The sequence below is a fragment of the Gopherus evgoodei genome, chromosome 9 (genome assembly GCF_007399415.2).
Source record: "Gopherus evgoodei ecotype Sinaloan lineage chromosome 9, rGopEvg1_v1.p, whole genome shotgun sequence".
Lineage (NCBI taxonomy): Eukaryota > Metazoa > Chordata > Testudines > Testudinidae > Gopherus > Gopherus evgoodei.
The window spans coordinates 104758932-104783122 of NC_044330.1; the positions used below are offsets into that span (position 1 = coordinate 104758932).

Sequence of the window (24191 nt, forward strand, 5' to 3'; positions counted from 1 at the left end):
TAGAACAGCACTGGTCCCAACACAGATCCTTGGGGGACCCTGCTGTATACATCTCTCCATTGTGAAAACTGACCATTTATTCCTCTCCTTTCCAATGTCTCCTAAATTATCTCTGGCACAAGAAAATGATATAATACTTGTGCTTTTATAACATATGTAGAGGTTGGGATAAATGAATGACCAGGTTAGACAGGAACTGGCATTAAACATCCTATGTAATAGCGTGTTTTGTACCTGCATTTCCTTTCTCAATATACACAATAAAGGCAACAGATTTTTTTAAAAATACTATAAGGTCAGTAAGAATATACCAAAGCTCTTTAAATACTAGGAAGAAAAGCTTTAACAAGAGGACAAAGTTAGCTTCTAACCATGGGAATCCCCACATTACAGCCAAATGCGTTGCCAGCAAGTCACAGATGCACACTAGTGGATGCAGATGTGATAGAGAGCATGGAAATCGTTCATGTGTCTGAAGTGCAGAACCTTAATTCACTTTGGAAGTGGTTAGGAATTGTAGGGTCTGTGCAGAATGTAACTCTGTGATCATCGCTTTGAATTTGCTCTCAGATCAGTGGAGGGAGGTACCAGTCCTACAATATCTCACAGCTTCTGAAGTCACTGTAGTTAATCTGCCCCCTCAAGAACTAGTAGCTGGATCAATGGAAGAAATCTTCTGCCAGCCTAGCAGCTGTTTTTTCATTCCACTGAGCAACATAGCTAGTTTTAGGTATAGACCAGGCCTTCGACATTTTGTTAGTCAGGCATATACAGGGCGCTTAAAACATCAACTGGAGTATTGTGTCCAGTTCTGGGCACTGTATTTCAAGAAAGATGTGGAGAAAATTGGAGAGGGTCCAGAGAAGAGCAGCAAGAGTGATTAAAGGTCTAGAGAACATGTCCTATGAAGGAAGGCTGAAAAAATTCAGTTTATTTAGTTTGGAAAAAAGAGGACTGAGAGGGGACATGATAGCAGTTTTCAGGTATCTGAAAGGGTGTCATCAGGAGCAGGGAGAAAACTTGTTCATCTTAGCCTCTAATGATAGAACAAGAAGCAATGGGCTTAAACTGCCACAAGGGAGGTTCAGGTTGGACATTAGGAAAAAGTTCCTAACTGTCAGGGTGATTAAATACTGGAATAAATTGCTGAGGGAGGTTGCGGAATCGCCATCTCTGGAGATATTAAAGAATAGGTTAGATAAATGTCTATGTGGGATGGTCTAGACAGTATTTAGTCCTGCCATGAGGTCAGGGGACTGGACTCGATGACCTCTCGAGGTTCCTTCCAGTCTTAGAATCTATCAATCTATGAGAACCTGAGAGCAAAGGGTGCCATTGAAACCTTGAGGAGATAAAGATTCATACCCACCACTGGATCCACACCAGACTGGCTTCCACCCTCTCTGCTGTATGGAAACCATTCTTTATCAGTCTCAAGTGATCTTTTCCTGGCTCAGACTCAAGCCCTTGGTTCCATCCTCGTCTCCCTTGACCTTCTGCTGTCTGGGATACTGGCAATCACGCCTTTCTCCAGGAGCCACTGCCATCCTTTTGTCCTACAATCCGTGTACATGGTGTGCCCAAGCCCCGTCTCACTTCCTATCTGTCCTTGCTGCTAAATCAGCCATTCGCACACTAACTCAAGCCAGCTTGTGCAACCTCCCCATCTCTGATATCTTTGACTCAAACCTGCTTCCTCTCCATTTCATTCAGGTTGCTGCTGGTACAATAGTCTCTGTGGCCTGTTGTCACAGCCTTGTCATCATCCTCCTCCCCCGGATTTTGAGTCATTTTTCTGGCTGTCGGTCACGTTGTGTGTCACAGTAAAACAGCTTGGGCCAGATCCTCAGCTGGTGTAAATTGGTCTAACACTAGCCATGTCAGTGGAGTGACACTAATAAACTGGCCCTTTGATTTCCCTCCAGCGCCCTTTCCCATGCAGCCTCTCTTGTGTTTGACCTAGTCTGTTTTCCCAGCACCCTCAGTGCCCCTTGATCTCCTCTCTGCATAGGTGCATATGCCTTTCTCCATGCTGTCCCTTTAACTTGGGGTACCATCCTCAAACCAGTTCATCAAGCCATTATCCCTTCTAAAGCTTTAGTTTTGCCATGAAGTCTATAGGAATAGTGGGTTGGTGGAGGTGAGGTGTTCGTTAGAGTCTCTGTTAACTACAGGAGCTTCACACTAGGCCCGTAGACCCACATCTTCCATTAAAATGTGCATATGCCTTACTTGGTAACTATGCAAAGTTATTACTGTTACACAGTCCCTCCTGTTCCTTGCTTCTCCCTCTTGTTTATCGACCCTTGCTAGTAGTGATACCAAACTTGAGTTTGACATTTTAATTTTCTGTCTGGAGTGGGCCAAATTCTCTCTTTGTGAGGTGTCTGGCATGTTTTGGGGTGCTCAGTAAGTGATGATACTTAAGAATAAGATGAAGAATATGTTTTAAAGGAGTCTTGTTGTGTCTGTAAAAGGATCCTTCAGGTGCAGCCCTCTCCATGCAATGTGTGCTGATGCGCACAAATGGTGCTTGAGTGCCATTGACAAGACAGTGGTGCATTTGCATGCAGTAATAGCATATTTTTTAAAAGTATTTGGCTTGTAAAGGTTTTCCACTCTTTAAATTTCACATGTTTAAAAAAAGGAATTGCTGATAATTACCATATTTTAAGCTAGAGTTTGATACACACACGCACATGTTACTTGTCTACATTAACAGTGCGTGTGCATAATATTTTCAGATGAAAATTTTGCCTGCTCATTCCATGGAGGGAGCTAATTACCACTTTAACACTGTTTGAAAGTGCAGCACTAAATTAGGCTTTCAAGAGATCCTCTAGAATAGTGACTTTCGCACGCGCTCACACAGATGTGAATATTAAGTATTTCAGCCCCAGTCGTAGCTGAAATGGCTTGAAGAGTGGAAGACGTGCAGAGGTCTAGTCCAAGTAGGAAAGAGGAATCCCATGAAAGGGAAGGCATAATGCTAGAAAGCAGACAAAAGAGTAAGCAGCTAATTGCTGCGGGTTGTATGCAAGTGAAAATGAAACTTGGGGAAAGCCATCTACACAGTGATGTTCAGTAATTGCATACAAAAATGAAGATTATTAAACAAGACAAAATAAGTAAATATTTCCCAGGAGGAAAGATGACATAATTCTCTAAATGTTTTCTCCCCAGAATGTCACCTGCCCACTCGTTACTTAGGTATTCAGTGCTACACTTGGAAATATATATTTGCTGGCCACACTGGGTGCTAGTTACTTTTTTACATTGTTTGCTTATTTTTGCCTGGAATATAGGAATTGAAAACATTAAGATGTGCTTTCTGTCGAAGTTTCTAAAAAAAAACAAAAAACCTCCACATTCTTCCCTTCAAGTGCAAGAGGAGATGAAGTGACTTAAGTCTAGCATGTATGTAAGTCTGTGCAGGATGGGGCCTGAGATTTGTAAACTCTTCAAGGCAGAGAATTTTTCTCTCTTATGACTGTAAAGCACCATGCAAAAGTTGTAACATGTTCAATAATGTTTTAATTGTCATCCCCGCTGCTAATTAACTATAAATCATGTCACCAGTTTTGAAATGTGTTCTTGACACAGTTATACAGGGTATGCTTTGTTTCAAATGAGCTATTGGAACACCCCCCTATGAATGAACAATGTTAATCTCCAGCGCCTTTTCATGATTTTTTTCACAGGGGTTTAATCTACTCTAAGATTGTAGAATTCAGTCTCCATATACATCTCTCTATTATTGTGTGTGAAAGGAATTTGTTCCTTTTTTAAATGATTGCTGTTAATGAATGGTCAAGGTTTCCCTGCCCTTAAATCAAATCTTGGGGTTAAGTCTGAAAACTGCCTTTTTGTTCTTCGAGTTAGACCCTGAAGCTGAAGATGTGAGTTTCTGATTATTGGTGGCACAATGCACAAGAATTGCTTTCCTTAGTGAGATCAAGTTGCTTTGTTGCTGAGGATCGTCTCAATGCCAGACGCGAGGACAAATGTATGCAGGAGGAAAATGCTCTTCAAGGGACGGAACTATATATTTTTCAAACCCACTTCTGTCTTCCCAGAGTTCTTTGTTGTCCCCGGTGTGTTCGTAACAAATGAATAGAGCTGGAGTAAATTTTGCATTATGCCAAACTTTTTGTGAGACAGATCAGGCGCTCTGAACCACCTTGCAGTCATTTGTACAAATATCAATTATTTTGAACCTGAAACTTCGGGGGAAAACTTTTTCAGGAGGCATGTTGCAATAGGACCATAAATTATGCTTAGGTGCAGCTTGCTCCCCATCACATCGTGTAGCAGTGCTAACATTCGCTTGAATCATGGCCAACCTTATTTATGTCAACTGTTGCTGCCAGAGGGACTTTACTGTTAAGTTATGATTGCTGGTGGGTACACCAGCCAGTTCCTGGCAGGAGGCAGGAGCCAGTCGGATATCCCCCAAATAAAAACTGTGGCCTAGATGCACTTTTTTCTTTTTTTTTTTTTTTAATGAAAGTTTATTTTCATTTAGTGCTTCTTGTCAGCAGCCGTCACTGCTGCTGAAGAGCTACAGTTGAATATATTCTCCAAGGCCAGTTATTACTTTCCTTATCTTTTCTAGCCAGCTTTGGCAGCTCTGCTGGAGGCCAAATGCATTTTCTATATCAGCAGTCAAAGCAGAGACTGCATTCCTTAGCTGTGATACATGTAACACCATGGCACCATGAGTAACAAAGACCCCAATTCGCTCTACATTCCCATGCTCTTGTGTATGGCCAGCCCAGCTCAAAGTTTACAAAGACGCCAAACAGCCAGAAGAATTAGGGTTTATGTTTCCATTCAGTCTTTCACAAACACCTTATTGATCTGGGGCCTTTCCTGGCCATTTGGCGTATTAAGTAGTTACAAAATGGAAGATTTTTCTTGTTAAAAACTATACATTTTGTGTGTTTATTATCTGTCTATTCATAATATTTTTATTTGAAATGAGCGGCTTCCTCCAAACTATGATGGGATGTTCTTTATGTGCGTGAAAACCCCCAAAAGCTTTGACAATGATGAACACATTTAAGTTGTGCTCCACTTGTTTACAAAAGTCTTTATTTGCTAGCACATCAAAAGCATTTTTCTCTCCTCTGGCACAATGGTATATTCATGCTAGCAGTCATTATTCAGAGATTTGAAGCATCACTTATTGGAGGCCACCACAATACAGTCTAAGACTCTTTATTTCATTTGTTACTACTATATATATGCGTTTAGTGGAGACCTGTTTGTAGTCCCTGACGGTTAAATTCCAGCCACACCGTTGCAGCAGCTCTGTCATTAATGCTGCTGCTGTTTGTGCTAGTATGGTTCCTATGGATTGTAGCTTTCATCAGGTTTTGGTTCTTAAATGTTGGCATCTTGGCTTAATTGAGAGAAAGCATATACTCAATGATGCCGTGATTCTCAAGGTTGGTGTTAATTGTGGTCTAAATTAATTATGCGCTCAAGTATTATAGTCTTTTTTCGATAATTTTTGAGATGTGATTGCTAATGTCTGATCAGCCAGCCAGCCCACCGAAAATACTTTTAAATACTGATTTGCATTTTTAATAAGTGGGTTGATCTGATCAGTATGCTGCTGCTGCATACGGTACACTGGTGTTTTTAAATGTACAGGTAGCTTAATTGTAGTTTGCATTTTTATTGGTACATTTTAATTTAGTTGAAAATTAATTGAGCGTCAGGGCAAAGCCAAAAATAAATCTGTTAAATGGAGTCTCTTTATAAACATGTATAAATCCACAGGAATATTCCGCTTCTGACGGGGGACTGAGTATCACGCAGAATACTTGAATTCAGCAGATTTGAGTTCTTTGAATGAGAAACGCCCATTTCCTCTTCCTGAAGCTGAGCAGGCAAATCATCAGAATTAAGAGGGAACCCATTCACAGATTTTTACGGTCCGAAGGGACCATTATGATTATCATGTAGTCTGACCTCCTGCATGACCCAGGCCTTAGGATTATGAGAATTAAAAACCAAAAACAAATGAAAAATTACAAGTTTGTTGCTGTATCCTGACAAAATGAGGAGGGAGTTAACTATAATTTGGCTAGGATATAACTGTTCGGTAACATCCTTCAAATATTTGAATGGAGTAAACACTAAGAAGGGAGATTAGTAATTAAGAATAATATAATAGGGCATACCCATTACAGGGGGAAGTAAAGAGAACATTCAAACTGAACATCACAAAAGTTTCTTGCTAATAATATTCCCAAAGGAAGTGGTGGAAGCCCCATAGCTTGGCGCAGTTAGTGCTACATTTGACTAGTAAATGTACAGCAGGGAATGATTCTAGAGTGGGAGGAAAACTGAGTTGATGGTTGTCACAGATCTCTTCCATCTCCTCACTCGTAAGTGAAATGTCAAAGTTAATTTTTAGTCTAAAGCCTTTAGTGATGGTCTCATGCAGTTTCACTGTTCAACTTGTGCTGACTGCATAATGCTATTGAGTGCAACCTTTTGATTTTTTTCAGATGTGAAAAGTTCTCTTTAATATAAAAAATATACAAACTTTAGTGCTGTAGATTTTAATCACCATCTCCTTTTGCTTTCTTCATTCATAGTAAATATAATGAAGCTGATATTTTTCTTTGTCTTAACTGTGGAGATATTTTAAAAAGATACAATGGAGGCCTGTTTAAAATAGAAGTACTTGTAATATCCTCTCTATAAGTGGAGATTAGTTCTAATGGCTATTTGCAGATTGAATTCAAGGAAATTGTGGTGTTTATTCTCCCTCATTAAACATAGTTTTTGCCATATACAGGTTTATTGTAACTGGTCCAACAAGCTTCTATCTCAGTCCCTTTTCTAGCTGGAATAACTAAAACCCAGAAGTAGAACATCTTTAAAAAAAAGATGCCTACCATGCAGCGGTAGAATTTCAATGGCTAATTTTTGCACTTATGTGGCGTGGTCTGTTGTCCTTGCCTAGGCCTTCCGCTTTGTCAGACAAGATGGGTCTCTAATCCTTGACAGCAACTGACAAACTGAGTCAAGTGATACCTGTTATAAAAGATCCCGTGACAGAGAGCAAAACATTCATTTGAAGTTTCAAAATGCAACTAGCAGTTGATTTATTAAGAGTGTTAAACTAAAGATACCTGAGAAAGGTGTATGAGATTTTCCTTCACTTTGGAGTAGGATTTAAGTGGGCTGCTTAAAGCAGAGTAAACCTAGTCTGCTCTGTGCAGTTGTGCCATATTTGAAGTCCCTCCAAGATGTTAATACACTTAACATCTCTTTTTCTGTATTAGATTCTATGTTGATGGTGGCTGAGAGGCTAGAGGGTCCTTTTAACATTGAGTCAGTCATGGACCCAATCGATGTGAAAATTTCAGATGCAATCATGAACATGCAGGAGAACAGCGTGCAAGTGTCTCAAAAGGTATATCATCATCACTAAAAAACAAAACTTTCTTTTTAGCTTTTTTCTTTTTAATTCTTCCACTATTTATATTTATCTACTCCTATTAAAATAACTGTCTGAGGCAAGCCTACACTGCAGAATTAAGTTGACCTGAGTTACGTTGGCGCACAGCCACTGCAGTCATTAAATCGCTTTTGCATATCCACGCTATGCTCCATGTGTTGGCGGGTGCGTGGCCTCCCCAGGAGTGCTAGTACCGAATTAACTGTCAGCATGGGGCATTGTGGGACAGCTTCTGAAAGGCAGCAACAGTCGATGTAAACAACACAGTGTCTACACTGGCACTGCCTCAACCTAACTACGTCGACCTAAGATCCACACCTCTCATGGAGGTGGAGTTATTACGTCAGGGTAGTGGGTGAGTTACATCGGGGGAGCTACATTTTGGTGTAGACGTTTACAGAGTTAGGTCAATGTAAGCTGCCTTACATCAATCTAACTGTAGTGTAGACCAGGCCTTAGCTGCAATTCATATGTATTTTAGTGCGGTTTTATCATCTCTGTCTGGGGAAGGAATATTTGGATAGGAACACTGAGGGGTGATAAATGTCTGGTGTGAAATCCGTCCTCTAAAGCGACTTAATCAAATCACCTAGGTTTTCCAAGGATGCGGACAGCCTAAAACGCTGACGCAGGGCCGGGCCTCTCGCTCAGTCTCTGAAAGTGGCTTCAGTGCTCGCTTTAGACCCTACAACCCAGAGGAGCGGCCAACTACAGCTGCTGGCACGAGTTTGGATAGACTGGTGAGTGCCTATTGACCTGTCTCACTGATACAGAACAAGGCTGTTCATAATAAACATATTGTGCTTTGTCACCCTCGCAGCTAGATTTGGCAAGCTTAAAAGGCAGATTGTGTAGGTGAGCGGTGCAAGTAAATTGAGGGTAGGGGCGTGTGTGCATGCACCCCAGTCTGAATCTTTGCCAGTCCGTAACCTGATAGTCTTTTTAAAAGTAGTTGAGGAAACTTGCAACTTTCTTTAAAGGGTGTAATCTACTTACCACGCTAGACATGAGCTAGCTCAGCACTTGTATTTCAGGTACGTGCCTCTCTTAGTGGTTTCACATATGAATAATGCAGTGTTTGAAAATCTGTTTTTAATTTTGCATTTAAGAACTCCCCAGAGGTCATTGATTCTGATGAAACACCATTGATTTGCACCAGCTCGGGATCTGGCCTAAACCTGTCTCTTGTGATACAAATCCATTTTCAGCTTTACTTTTGAGAAATAAATTTGGTTCACGTTGATATTCTATACTGTGTTCCCTTTTTAATATAGGTTACTGATGTGAAGGAAAAACTGAAGCAAGCCAAAAAGTTTTGGTCATCTCTCCCTGGCAACATCTGTAATGATGAGAAGATGGCTGCCGGGCGTGTCATTGAGGATGAGTGTTGGAACGGAAGTGCCAAGAGCAGGTCTGGATAAGCTTAACTGAGCTAACTTCCTTTGTGTCTGACATTGTAATTCAGACCTTCAGAGCCTGTCTGGTTGTGGGTTGGCTATTTATCTAGCTCAGGGTCTTATGTGGTGCCTGTTGCCAGAATATTGGAGCGCCTCTCGCTCTTGAATGTATTTATCTTCACAACCTCCTGTGAGGTAGGATGGTGCCATTTTATAGCTGGCAACTGAGGCACAGTCTCTCTGAGGGAAATGTTTTCAAAATTTCCTTAGCAACTTAGTTTCACTGAAAGTCAATAAGATTTAAGCACCCTAGTTGCTTTAAAAAACTTTTTTGTACCTAAATGACTTGACCAGGGTCATGCAAAGTCTGTGGCAGAGATGGCAATTGAACCCAGGTGTCTCAAGTCTTAGGGTGATGCCCTACTCACAGGACCACCCTGATTCACATCTGGCTGACCTCTAGTTTCCTGCTGTTCATCCAGGTTCGGGGGTGTTGGGTCTGTTCCAGGGATCATGGAACACTTCTGGCAGGTAGGCCAAGGTGGGATTGCTGTTGAGAATCAAACCTGCCAGAAACCCGTGATGATGCCCAGCATGTTTTTCTTAAGTGACATGTCTCCTCTAGGGTTGGGAACCTTCATGAGTTGAGGGTTATTGTAGGAACAGAAATCAGAGGGCAGGAAAGAGAGACAAGTGAATCTGGATGGCGCTAGCAGTGTTTTAGGTCTGACCTTACACTCCTGAGGTTAGCAGAAGAACCAGCTGAAATTTTTCATACACTTTTTTTAAAATGACCTCTCTTTTTGAGAAGAGAATTTTTTGGGAAATTATCAGTGTGGTAGAAATGTTTTATCTTTTCCCTCAGAACTTTCCCCAATTTTGTAATTGACTTTTTTGAAATCCTGTATCAAAGCATTTTGTTTATGAAACCCCAAGCAAAAGAAGAACTTTTTTTAAAAACAGAGGAAAAAGTTGTTGACAGTTTTGTGGGAAAAGGACCAGTTTTGAACCCTGTGAAATGAAAACAGCTTGGAAATGTTTGTGGAATGGTTATCGGGGTTTGTTTTGGCTTTTCCCCAACCAATGGGAGTTTTGTGATCTACTTCTATGAAAGCAGGAACAGGCCCTTTATGCATAATTTAAATTTTATGGACCTCTAAAACTCTGCTTCCCTGCGTTTTGGGTTGTCTTCTCAATAAACAGCGTCAGTATCTGTCTCTGCTGGTAGCTTATCCCAGGCATTTGATGCCATCGATCCTCTACTCACCAGGGAAACCTTCTAACTCAGGGGTAGGCAAACTACAGCCCAGGGGCTGCATCTGGCCCTCCAGACATTTTAGTTCGGCCCTTGAGCTGCTGACGGGAAGTGTAGTCCGGGGCTTGTCATGCTCCAGACGGGGAGTGGGGTCCAGGGTTTGCCTCGCTCTGTGTGGCTCCCAGAAACAGTGGCATGTTCCCTCCTCTGGCTCCTATGTATAGGGGCAGCCAAGGGGCTCTGCTCAGTGCCCCCGCAACTCCCATTGGCTGGGAACCATGGCCAGTGGGAGCTGAAGGAGTGATGCCTGTGGACAGGGGAACGCGCAGAGCCACCTGGCCACACCTCTGCATAAGAGCCGGAGGAAGGACATGCTGCTGCTTCTGGGAGCTGCTTGAGGTAAGCGCCACTCAGGGCCTGTATCCATGACCCCTTCCCTTCCTGCACCCTAGCCCCCTTCCCCAACCCTCATCCCCCTCCAAAACCCTTGGTCCCAGCCTGGAGCATCCTTCTGCACCCTCATCCCCAGCCCCACCCTAGAGTTTGAACCCGAGCCAGAGTCCTCCCCTGCCCCAGCCCAGAGCCACCTCCCGCACCCTGAACTCCTCATTTCTAGCCCCACTCCAGAGCCTGCACCCCCTCCCACACTCCAATCCCCAATTTCGAGAGCAAAGGCCCACCTTACAATTTCCATACCCAGATGTGGCCCTAGGGCCAAAAAGTTTGCCCACCCCTGTTCTGACTTGTCACTGGTGAGTAGGTCAGTGTAGCATCTGAAAGAGATGGCTTTTTTGCTGCATCAGCTGAGGAGGAGGGGGCATGTTGGGGGAGCACTGCTCGCCCCTGTTACGGAGAGTAGAAGATCCCCCTCGCCCCCGTTTGCACTCCCTGTATTCTGTACCCTTAGTATGTGGATGTTTCAAATCCTGTATCACTACCCTCCTATACGACACTGCTCTGAAAGGATGGAACGATCCATAAACTCTCTCACTTAAATCTCCCTCCAAATTTTTTCAGAACATCTAACCACAACAATGATAGTAAACACTGAACATCAAGGCCCAAATTCAGGACAGTGCTTAAGCATACACTTAAAATCCATTCCGATTTAGAACAGCACTTAAGTACAGCGCTTAATTTTAGGCATGTGGTTAAGTCGAATTGACTGGCCTCCCATGTTCACAGTCTATAGGCAATGGAACATTTACTTCAGTGGCAGTCAAGCAAGTGCCTGAATAAGGATGCTTTCCTGAATCAGGATCTAACTTGTGATACTTACAAACATGAATGAACAATCATCAACCAAATTAGGTTTAAAAAGTTACTTTTCTCAAATTCTTCACTTTTGTTTTGATTAAAAGTAACCAGTCTCTCTTAGCATTGGCTCTAGACTCCTAAATAAGCTATACAGTTGTCCTTCTCTTCAGGTGAGGATTCTCATGCAAATCATAAATTCTAATTTTATTGATGCTAATTCTGCACTTTTAAAAACAAAAGATCTATAGTGCATCTCCGTTGTACATCGTCATGCTCCCAACCAGCACGTTCCCTCTAGCCACTTGTTAGACTGATTCTGGCCACCCCAGTTCTTGGAAAAGACTAATATAAATTCTTCTCCAATCTCGCCCTTTAAAATGAATAAGTAATATTGTTTCATGACATCTGATCTTATAAATCTGATTACATGCGTCATCTTTCTGCTAGAGTTGAGTAAGTTGGATGTTCGGTCCTTCAGTCACTACATCTCTGTCGATCTCCCCTATAAATCACTAATACTTTGTTTATTGAGGAAACCGAAGTCTTTGCTTTCATATCCTGAGAAATAACACTCACGCAGGCAAATTCTGATCTCAGTTACACCGGTGCAAAGCAGAGTAACAGTTTGCCTTTGATTCAGGCTGACACTGAGCTCAAACTTTGCTATATGTGTCATATATAGCCATGAAGATGATCATGGAGAGACTCTTCATTGCCCAAAATGATGGAAAATCCTTTTCTGTCCTCACAAGCCATTTTACTGCAGAGGGGCCTGGTCTTTTTCTCTTTTCATACAGGAAGGAAAATCCTGTTTCTCCAAAATCCTGAGTGAACGCAGGCCTATATTCAAAGGGTGTAAGAAGAGAAGGCTCTGAACATCTTAAAACACTTTATAACACAATGTGCATCTTTATAATGGAAAGTTTTCCTTTTTAGGTATGTCTTTGCAGTGACCGGAAATGGGTTAGCCAATCAGGTGAATAATCCTGAGGTAGAAGTTGACATTACAAAACCGGATATGGTGATTCGTCAGCAAATCATGGCCCTTCGGGTGATGACCAATAAAATGAAGAATGCTTACAATGGAAATGATGTTGACTTCCTTGATATAAGTACGTGTGGGTTTTAACCGAGTTGTTTCCGCAGAGGGAGCAGATTACATTTCAGATGCGCTACTGAGAATATAAGTGTATGGGGGTGGGGAATGAAGCCCGTGTAATACTAGTTTAATATGAACTTCCCTAATACTTAGAATCCATCCCTCTCCAGGACAGCGCTTAAGCACAGGCTTAACTTTTGGGGAGTGTTTGTTTCAGTGGCTGGAGTCCCATGCTTATGTTCCGTAGGCACTAGAGCATTTCAGAGTTGAAGCAAGTGCCTAAAATTAAACACATGGGGGAAGGAGTCACTGGACTTGGTTTTTCTGCTCTCTGAGGTTGGAGTTCTGGTTCAGGGCCTTGGAGAGGAATACAAGCAAAATCTGTTTGTTTCTTATAGGTGATGAAAGCAGCGGGGAAGGAAGTGGAAGTGGCTGTGAATTTCAGCAATGTTCTCCCGAGTTTGAGTTCAATGTAACCGAAGTTACTGGGAAAACTAACAAGATTGATAAAAACACAAACACTTCTGCTGCTGCCAGTATTGGTCTGTCACAAGCAGCCTTGTTCTTCAGCATCTTATTCTTGGCCATGCAAAGACAATGGAGATAACTGTGCAACTTAGGGGGGAAAAGACTTTATCATCAGAATTAAAAGGCACCTGTTTTCACTTTTATACCATCTAGTGACTTTGCTTTTTAAGTTAATGGACAACAGTGTACAGTTTTTACTATGTGGCCACTGGGTTTAAAGTATTGATTTTTTTTTTCCCACTTGCTGTTCTGGAAATAACGCTGACGTGGACTGTTAGTTTGTCCTGTTCACGAGAATCCATGTTAACGGTGGCTAACAAAGTGTATATACAGACCTGTAGTTAGCTATGCATTTGTGTTATCATCACTTGCCTTTTAAAAAGTTTTTATTTTACCACATTTCTTACAAGAAAAACAGGGTCCTATCTCGGCATGTAACAAGTATGTGTTTCTGAAATATGAAATAACTGTACAAAAGCAAGTTTTATTTATCATGTTATATTATGGGGGAAAATTAATAACCCATCAAGCAAAAGATACGTTTCATGTAATTAACTTCCCATTTATTCATGTTATGTTAGTTGCCTTATCTGGAGAGAAGTGGAGGTAATTTGTCTTTATTCAATAGAACAGAATGTGAAGGCATAATTGGTCTATAAACCATATGCCCTATTTGCATAAAGCATTAATACCAGGAGCAGGTTATACTTCCTTTACAGGGTGTTTGGTTAAATTGGAAGGGACTACGGGGAGTTCCAGTTTCACATAAGCTAAGAAGAGCTGTCAGTTGTTCCCCACGGCCCTGGCGATTAGCTGTAAACCCCGTGCACACACTCTTCAGTAGGGTAGTGTTCAGTTGGATGCAACTCATGTTGTTGCTGATGCCAATGCCAACATGTGTTCTGTCTGCAAATGTGTTTAGTTGGACGTTGAGAGTGTTTAGGGATCTTTTTTTATATAAGGTGCGTTTATGTGAGAGTTCGTTTCCCTCTGATCAGAAGGTCAAGGGTTAAGACTGGCAAAGTAGTGTGGCAGTAGCACATTGCATCTGACAGGCCTGAGTTTAGGAATGGAATTGGATGGGTGGGCCTGGCAGATTCCACCTGATAGGAGAGTCCCATACAGTCACTTCAGAGGATTGGCAGAGATCACACAATTCTGCTGGCCAAGGCACCAAGTGACCATAGGGTTGGCTGTGCAGGAAGTCCCGCCTTTCCACGTTCCCAGCTGGAACGGTTTTGTGGTAAGTGACAACTCATAAATAAAAGAAATATATATTTTTAAAAGGAATGAAATCACTTTAAAAGTTACTAAAAGTCTGCAGAAAGACTAAAAATTATTCTGCAAATCTCTTCCTGCTTTTGGACAGCCATTAGAATCTGTCTGGATGCTTCTAGCCATGAGAATAATCTACAGAGAGAAGGTTTTGTTATATTCCAGCCTTGTGTTGCAAGGATAATTTTCTATTTTTATATTGAAACATTAACTACTTGTTAGCTCAGGGTCAGCATTTTATTCAACTTTATTTTCACACCAAAATCTTCTGCAAAGATCGAATATTCTTGGCTGATATGAATAATCCTGGAGGCTTAATTTTACTAGAAGTAGCCAGTTATTTATTAAAACATGATGTTAGTAAAATATGCACATTCTGGCTATATTTTTTCTTTAGAAAACAAATCACGGAAGCATAAAATTGAAAAGGTTATAAATTTATGTGTGGGAAAAAATGGATTGTAAATAGCTAAGTTGCCTTGTGAGGAATTGGAAAATGTGCTGATACTTAGAAACTACCTCAGTTCTGAGGAATTTCCTTTCTAACTTTGAGTGCTATTACATGTACTTGGTAGAAATGAATCTGGTCTCCAATATGTAGCTAAAAGAGTTATCCCCGTAGACCTTGTTAGATTGTTTTTAATTTAGAGCACTGAACGAAGGCCAGCTGTTTTCTTTCAGCTAAGTTCCCGAACAAAGAGAATTTCTGAATTAAATATTGCTGATGGTTTCCATGACTTCTACTGATTTGTTTGGTTTCATGGCATATTTTCTGTTGCCCTTTAATTATTTAAATGATCGTATCCATTTGAATTTTAATTATGAAATAAACAAACCTGAGATACACTACCATTGTAAATCTATCACAGTAAGGTCTGACTGGATAAACCTTCTGGCTTATACCCAGCTGGCAGATCAGAAAATTAAACTAAGAAAAAAATTAAATTCTTTCAGAGAATGAGATGGAACAAAAGCCTTTGTATTCAGAACAGCTGACTTTTCCAAGATCTCAGTTTTTGGCATACAAGTGTTCATATGTAAGAAAGTTACTTGTAAATTCTCCTGCTTTTGAACAGTTTGCCCACTATGTACCTAACAAAGAAAAAATGTTTCTGAATTGATATTTATCATTTTACAACTAATTGCTTACTAATTATTATTCATTAGTTTTGTAAAAGCGAACAATGCAAATAACTGACATGAGTTTTAAACTTGTCTAGTGACTGATTTTGTTAACAAACCTCCACTATATAAAAGGACAAATTGTCATCTGGAGCCACAGAAACCAGAGTAAACGTAACTGTAGAATGATAGAAAGTTGTGTTTCTGCTTTGATTTTGTGTTGCATGTGGAATCGGTTTACAGCCCTAGGTACAAATTTGGAAGGCCTCTTAATGTATAGATATACAAATGGAGAGACCGCTAGCAACCGAAGACACTTGTTTTCCATTTGTCCCAATTATTTTTATGTAAACATTAGGGACTTTAAAACATAATTTGAGTTTTTAAGAATAAATTCTCACCTCCACAATAATCAACTTCAAATTTTAACCATTGGAACAACTTATCTAGATATATGGTAGAGTCTCAATCACTCAAAGTCTTTGGCTCAAGTTTCTATAGTTTTCTAAAAGGTCTGTTTTAGCTCAAACAGAAATTATGGGCTTGATGCCGAAATTGGCGGGTGAGGTTCTATGACGTGTTATGCGGGAGGTTAGACTAGATGATCGTAATAGTCCCTTCTGGCCTTTAGATGTTTGAGAAATGGAAAAGTGATACTGTGAAGTGGCATCCTTTTGAATGAAACATGCATTCAGAATCCTCTTTGTTTCTCTCGGCTTTTTAAGGCAGCTCCCATCTTTACATTTATTAAAGTAATATGGAAAAAGACAAAATCACTGGCTAATTTGAGAACAATCAGTTTATCATTTTGTATTGTGATGACCAGTCTGTCATTTAGTGACAAACAGCAAAAGCTGCTAATAGAGTCCCCTCTATTCTTTGATAAAGTGACCGCAAGGTTTGTTGCAATTTACACCTCTTCTGGTGCTCCAGAATCAAAGCTCTCTTTTAAAAACTGAAAATTCTAGCTTTCGTGGTTGCAAAGAGAGCCTGAAAATTGTAAACATGAGTGCAAACTAGTACAGCGTGTGCCCTTCCGAGTTTGCAGACGATCTGGAACAATACCTCTGAGAGGTGTGAACTGCCCCTAGTTGTCTTGATAGGTTGTTAACTCTGAAACCTGAAGATGCCATATTTAATGTCAGCATTTTCTGAAATGATTGTTTTAGCAGGAACATGGGAATTGCCATACCGGATAAGACCAGTGATTAATTGACTGAGAGACCCTGACAGTGACCACTACCAGATGTTTTCAGAACAAGGTGCAAAAATACCCTTGCAATCAGTTGGATATTTATAACATGTCCCAAGCTGCCTCACGTCTCCACTACCCAGCTGCCAAAGCTGTCTGCTTTCTGCTTGACCACTTCTACGGTCATGCACTGTCTATTAAATAAATAAATATCTCTGGCAGATGGAAAATTCAGTGTGCTGGCAATGTAAATAAACGAAATGTTGTCCAAATGAACAACACAGGGACTATTGTCCTGGTTGTATTATTCATATTCAGAGTTCAGGAAAATCCTGAATTTTTAAATCTAAAGGAAATAGTCATGGAGTTCTGCTCTGCGTCAGTGGCACATTGCTGTTATCGAAAGATCTAGCAGCCGTAATTTGCGTCCAGGTGCCGCAGAGAGCACTGACCTGTAAGGGAATGTGAAAAGCAGGCTGTTTCATTACCAATGTGAATTTGTCATCTTTAGCTTTTATTAGGCTGTCTACACTATGTGGCTTTTAGCGACACGGCTGTGCCACTAAACGGAACTGTTTGTCATCAGGAGAGAGCTCTCCTGCCGACAAAAACTTCCACCCCCCATGAATGGTGTTCGCGTTATTGGCAGGACAGTGCTCCGTGCTTTGTCGGCAGGTTCACACCAGCGCTCATCGTCGGCAAAACTTTTGGGGGGTGGGGGGTGTTTTTAACACCCCTGAAAGACAACAATTTTGTCATTCAGTTGCCAGTGTAGACAAAGCCTTATGCTGTCCTCCTGGAGTGAGGTGCAGTCTGTGTGGGAGGTAAAGAGGTAATGAGTTAAAGTTAACTGCAGTGGCATACCCTGAGGTTGGTAGTTGCAGCCCTGAGGCCTAATAAACAGAGCCCTACCAAATCCGTGGCCATGAAAAACACATTGTGGGCCATGAAATTTGGTTTCCCCATGAAGTCTGCTCTTGTGTACTTTTACCTGGCTGGAGACCAGCAGCTGCTGGTTGGGCGCCCAGCTCTGAAGGCAGCACTGCAGCCAGCAGCAGCACGGAAGTAAAAGTGGCAATACCATACAATGACACCCTTATTGTGGCACTACTGCTGCAAATGGCTCCCAGCCAGCAGCCCCATAGCTTCCAGCAGCTGGGGGAGGTTTCTGGAGGTGGGTCTGACCCAGCGCTGGGAGCGGCCCCTGCAGGGGGAGAAAGTCCCATCTCACACCAGCCTGGCCAGGAGCCCAACATACCGTAGGAGCCTTCAGTAACAGATGTTCTGACTGCTTGTCCGTCTGCATGTAATCATATAGGGTGCTGTACTGTGCTCATTTCATGGTCTGACCAAGGTACACAGCAGACAAAAGGACTTACCCCTGGTGATCTTCTCTGCCTGGGTGCCTCTGAGGGATGTCCAAAAATTTCCTAGGAGGAAAGCTGTGTCAAAAAGGTGAGTCTTGCAATATGTGCTAATGTTGGTGAGATCCCTGCACCTTTTCAGAGGGCAGTTTTAAAGTCCTGGGTCAGTCACCAAGAATTCTATTCTGTGCAGGTTCTTATACCGCCTTCATTCTGTACTGATTCTTATACCCTAATCAGCACTCTAGTATTGAAGTGCTTGAGATATGATTTGCTTTCCCAAGGATACAGAAGCAATCACCCAGAAATAGAGGATTAGGGTTCAGAATCAGCAGATTTCTAACCCTGGGTTCAGTCCTCTGGATCCTAGTCACCCTAGGAAAAGGAGCGAGAGACAATTCTGTTGTTCCCATCAGCTGTCAAGGGGAGTAAAAGACTTGTGGTTATTAATGAGTCACAGTGTTCTTTGTAAGCATGGCTCCATGAAAAACAGAATTCTTAAAAAATGTCCATTTCTCCCCATCAAAATATGGGCAGCTTTGACCAGCTGTATCCATAAATCTCCCCGAGTTCTGCCCAAACTCAAGTAATTCTCCTCACTTCAAAAACCATTCTTACTGTTTCAATGTTGTGTGGTATCTTCCACTTTCTGCCCTAAGCTGTTGTGTTAGTGTTGCCCTGCACTGTTGAACCTCTGCCATGTCCTACCCCAGCAGTGGCTGCACTTCAGTGATTTGAAACGATCTTTGTGTATCATTTGTAAATCATTCTGAGATGACATCAGTGAGGACTACATACATATAAGACAATGGCAGCAATGATTTTCATGCCATGTCTGTGTTTGATTTCGGTGATGTTCTTCATCGCTGTTACACAGGGAACCATTCTGTTTCCAAGCTGCAATTTCAGTGCCGCATATTGAACTAATATCTCTGGCATAGATGGTTGAAGGATGTGTAACTTGCAAAGATAAATGTCACTCTTTATGGGCATGCTTTAGCATTTGGTCACCTGTGCTTAAATGACTGAACAGGATTAAATCAATCAAGACTCCTTTTTATACTTACTGATCCAAAAGTGTAGCAAGAGCCATTTAAAGGAAAAGAGGTAGGGCCACTGGCCTGTTTCCCTGCTCCCCGTTCTCTGAAGAGATGGGATGGAGTATATAAGTCCTGCCCAGTAGCCCTCCATGAAGACAGAGAGCAACCAGCTGATGAGCTCCAAAGGCCAAGGAAGGATGCAACTGAAACCAGAATGTAGTAGGAGGTGGGGATACCACAGCTATCGTGGAATTAAAAACAAACACGGAGGTTGTGTGGGCTGGTTGAGCGCAGGGTATTCAGTAACTTCCTGCTTGTTTCAAATTCCTCCCTAGGGAGAGAATACATTCTTTAGCCCATGTTGAGAAAAAAAAATCTTCCAAACATTTCTTTGAGACACTCTAGTGCCTCCTTACTTTGGAGCAGGGGCTTCAAATTTGGCTGAAGGGATGCCTTTGTGTTCAGGAATGAGCCTTTTGTGTTCCTGTGATAAAACGCCCAAATTTGGCTAAATTGTCCGCCTTTGGGGGAAATACTTCAGAATGGGATATGGACTAAAATAACATCTTGACGTCCCTTCCAGGCCTACATTTCTGTGATATCAAAACATATTTTTTTATTTTGGCCCATTGGCAGACTTCAAAAATATGAAACTAAACTACAGTGCTCAATGAGAATATAGTTCATCACTGGGTGATACAACACTGAATTGCATGTGATTCTGAACGATTGTGGATTATATTCTCTGATATGCAAGCGTAACCTTGATAGGGTTAGTCAGTATGTGGAGTGTTGTATTAAGCCAGAGGCCAAGGCGATAAGAAAGTATTACAAAAATGCATTGTCTTTGGATAAACCTTACGTGTTCCAGTTCAGTGATACTCAGACCTCAGTGGTTTAGGAGCCAAATTAGCAATCAGCATTACCCAAAAGTAGTGTGAATTCATTGTTTAATTTTCTCTCTCATTCTCACAGCAAAATGACTGCTCAAGTATTATTTTATCAACTGCAATTGGTTAATAACAGAATAAAAGCATCCTGATTGGTTAATAGCTTAGATTGGTTAATAATTAAAACACTGCGTGATTTAATACCCTGTGCTGCAAAGGAGACCCATTGAAGAGCCACTTGTGGCTTCGGAGCCTCAGTCTAAGTATCACTGCTCTAGTTAGCTGAAAGGGTTTTTTTACCATTAAAAAAATGTGATGCATTAAATGCCCTGGATGTTACATACAGCAAAACTCTGACTCTAGACTTCCTGTTGAAGGCGATACTGTTAGCACACAAGCTATACCTTTTCTTTAAATGCCAAGATACAGTAAACTTCCCCTGGACAGACTGATTTCATGTTTCCAGCAGATGGAAGGATACAAGTGCTCCAACGAGGACAGAACAGACAATGGGAGTTTTCCTTCAGCAGAATCGCAAAGACCTTATGTATACAAACAGGAAAAGACAACAGCTATGTAAGAATTAGGGAGTACTATGCTTGATCCCTACAGAGGTCAGGCAACAGAAGCTATCTGGTGAGAAGAGTACAATTAGTCCTGTGCTGACATGATAGATCATACTGTTTGGGCACCAAAGACCTTGCAGCAAGTCCATAAAACTGTGGATGGTGGCCAAGCCATCACTCTGACCCCACCAGGCTAAGTAGATAGCCGGTGTCATTCGTTTGTGCTGCACTATGCTCCTGGGTAGACAGAGGCTCATTCAGCCTCTCAGACGACTTTGAGGCAAAAGTGAAAATGTGTTTGTGTAAGGAGGGACATACGTTACTGGAAACAACTGGCCATTTTCTTCACTGCCTTAGGACTGCACAACCTCAGTACATTGCCTCCAGTGACTGTTGGAGTTGGGGACTGAAGGCTGGGATGCTTGGGTTCTCTTCACGGACTCCGCTGCTGTTTTCCTGTGTGAGACCTAGGGAAAGTAAGCCCACTGCTCTGTGCCTCAGTTTACCCGCTTGTAAAATAAGACCAGTACTGACATCAGTGCTGCATTGAGACTTGGGAAGAAATCCTGGCTCCATTGAGGTCAATGGGAATTTTGCCATTGACTTAATTGGGGCTAGGATTATTTCACCCGGGTGGGTTTTTTAAAGTACTTGGTGTTCTTCAAATAAGTGTTCCCAGAAGTGTAAAATATTCCCATGCTACAAACATGGGGGTATTTTCCTCCTAGCTTTCATAGATTGTCAGCATTTTGCAAGCGTGAAATATATAATCCGATTTTGTATCAACAGCTAAAGGGGCTGTGTCCGGAACTGCGGTTCACTTCAACGGTGTGCATGGCGATATAAAAGGGCTCTTTCATTACAAATAGGACTGGTGACTTCCTGGCCTTAATGGTGCTGCTTTCATTTAATACAAATAGAGAGAAACACTTCAGCATGAGTTTTCCCCTCACCCTAAAATCTGATGCAAAAAGGTAACGTTGGACAGTGGGTATTACAGCTGTAAGAATATGGTAGGTGGCTAGACAATGCAGCCACTGTTTTCCTCACCTCTCTAAGCCTGTGCTGCTCTTGCATCTTCTAGTAGCTTGTCTTCTGGGGCAGGTGGCTGAGTGTAAAGCTGTGCACGTGGGTAAGTGGTCGGCAGCACCTCGTCCCAGCTGAGACGGGGAGGCTCATTCAGCGAAGCACTGTGCAAACCCTAGTAAGAGACCGTTCCCCGCCTGCAAGGGTTTCCATCTAAAGAGACAGGTTGGAAGTGAAAAAGAGATGCCGAGAGGAAGTGACTTGTCCAAGGATACATTTGCCCTGTGTACTACAACACACTGCCTTTCACTACCGCCACCACCTTCTCGGTCCGTTCAGTGGAAACAGACCTTGAAATAAATATGCAGGTATTTATTTGGTGTGAGAAACTCCTCTGCTGAGATGGGCTGGCTTGCTCTCCTTCGGAGCCCATAAATGCTTCGTCTTGCTTTGCCGCAGAAGCCTGATGCAGCTGAACAATCTGCAGAGTGATCAGCTGCTGTTGGCCAAGAGTCCGGTGGACCGACCTGCGGTCTGTACATGAAAAAAATATACTATTCTTTTCCAGTAAACACTGTTGCTCCTAGGTCAACTTTCTGAAAGGCTCAATAGGTGATACCCTTATATGGGCTAAGGGAAGTTGATACAATTGCATGCTGTAGTTTTCATACATTGAGGGTTGAAGTAAACCAAAAAATAAGGACCAGGAAGGGAAAACACACTGAGAATGTTCAACTCCTGTTCCTTGTGCAAAGTCTTTAATCTTACTGTGTGACCATCCTCCCTTGCTGCACTCCACCCATGGCATGGATCCAAAGACAATGTCATTTTAAATTAACCAGAACTGAAATCCTGACCGGTATCTCCTGACTTCTCAGCAAGAGAGATGCAAGGAAGCAGAGAACAAAGTTAGCGGTTCTCTCTAGCCCACTTATGCATGCTGTGTTGGAGGCACATGGTTTTAAAGGACCAAAGCCTCCCTGTTCTGTGAATGGACGTTGGCAAATTTTGCTGAGCTCATTTATTTTCAATTACAGCAGCAGGTTTTCTTCTAGCGTTGTCAATCTACTAGTGAGTTTTGCAGTAATGCCCCTTTTTTCATCATCCATTTTATTTCATGTTTCCTCTACTGGATGCTGACCTTGTAAATAGCACAAATGTTATAGCTACAATCCTTTTTGGACTATGCTTTTTGTTTCAAGGGTGTTTTTTCTTGGCATGTTTCTCTAAAGCACATTACTGACGTGTGCCCATTCTGAGCTGGTCTGACAATCATCATTCCAAAATGGGAGAGCCATTGAATCACAGTTTGGATTTTAAGAATAAACCGGGGGGGGGGAGGAGTCTGCGCCACAGGGGTATAAACCTGGGTGTCCATGAAAGGTTTCCGGCTGCGTCAGATGAGTATACAAGGAACTGAAGTGGGTTTGAGGCACCCTGTCATAACAAATGTTCACCCAAATGTTGCCCCCGGGATTAACTCTAACAGATTTTGAATGCTGTCTATTTCCCGCCCTTCAAATCATTAACAAACATTAAACGATAGGAGCTAAAAAGCTATGCTTTGGTCTGGCACAGGAATCATTGGCTGAGAATCTATGGCCTGTGTTGTGCAGGAAGTAAGACTTCTTGCCTTAAACGCTATGAAGATTGAAGTACCTTCAAACCCAGCTGTCCAAGAATGAATTAAAAATGATGTGGTGGGATTAATTTCTGGTGCTCTTAAGAAGATGTATATTTCATTAGCCATAAGGCAACGAACCCTATTTGCATGGCTAGGATAGTGTTCCGTGGGTATTCTGGCTGAGTAAACCTGAAAACCTGCACGTGGGCCTTGTTAATTTTTTCCTTTCCTGCTGATTTCTCCAAAAGCATTTATTTCCCCAGGGATGAATGAGAGTGGGAGCACTTGCTTCTTTGGGGCCCAGAACAGACAGGCGATGATTGGGAATTCCCTGCTCACTAACAACAAGAGATCTAATCATTCAAAGACCAGCATTCTTCTCCGTGTCATTGATATGCTCATCTTAATATTTCTGCTGGTCCTTGTTCTTTTATCTCAGGTTAGAAATCTTGGAGTCTGTAAAACATGCTGCAAAAGTCAGACTACAGAAAATCAGCAGAACACTTTGGGACAAGCACTATCTTCAGCTACCCTGCTTGGCTACACTTGGCTTCAGTTAGGTGACCTCTTGGCGCGCCTGTTCTCTTCTAGTCCTTTCCCTGACTCGGTTTCTTTTTTGGGGGAAAAATATTGACACGAAATAAATTTCCGTATATTTTCAAAGTCATGACAAACCAAACGACCCAACCCAAACCCCTGCTCTAACTGACTCCAGACCATGTTAAGGCTCTTCTGTGGACTTTCTTCCCTTTTGATGTGTTTAATGTCACTTTTGCTGCAGCAGTAAAGGAAGTCCAGAGGCTTTGGGAGCCTGGGAAATCCCACTAAAGACACAGGCTATTGGGTAACACCACTGAGGTCACCGAGGAGGCACTGATGCAGGAGAGGCCATGGGGAGGCCTTTTTCCTGCAGACTTGGCCTCATGTAGACGTGTTAAGTGAATGCAATTAAGACCACTAGGATGGATCTTGGGATCTTCATAATGAGAGTAAGAAGCGGGGCTCCTGCTGTATGCAGGTTTCCTCAGGTGAGTGTAGACATGAATAGCAGAAACCTCTACTAAATAGCTCCCCAA

General features: G+C 42.0%; 1 protein-coding gene across 2 annotated transcripts in view; it reads left to right on the plus strand.

Moving 5' to 3' along the window:
* The window catches only part of GPC4 (glypican 4), a 109720-nt gene extending 96561 nt beyond the window's left edge, over window positions 1-13159 (plus strand). For both annotated transcript variants that reach the window (XM_030576101.1, XM_030576102.1), the window contains exons 5-9: window positions 7305-7435; window positions 8074-8220; window positions 8755-8891; window positions 12326-12501; window positions 12887-13159. In XM_030576101.1, the coding sequence (XP_030431961.1) occupies window positions 7305-7435; window positions 8074-8220; window positions 8755-8891; window positions 12326-12501; window positions 12887-13095 (800 nt within the window). In that variant the 3' untranslated portion in view covers window positions 13096-13159. The remainder of the gene's footprint in view (window positions 1-7304; window positions 7436-8073; window positions 8221-8754; window positions 8892-12325; window positions 12502-12886) is intronic.
* Window positions 13160-24191: the final 11032 nt, after the last annotated feature.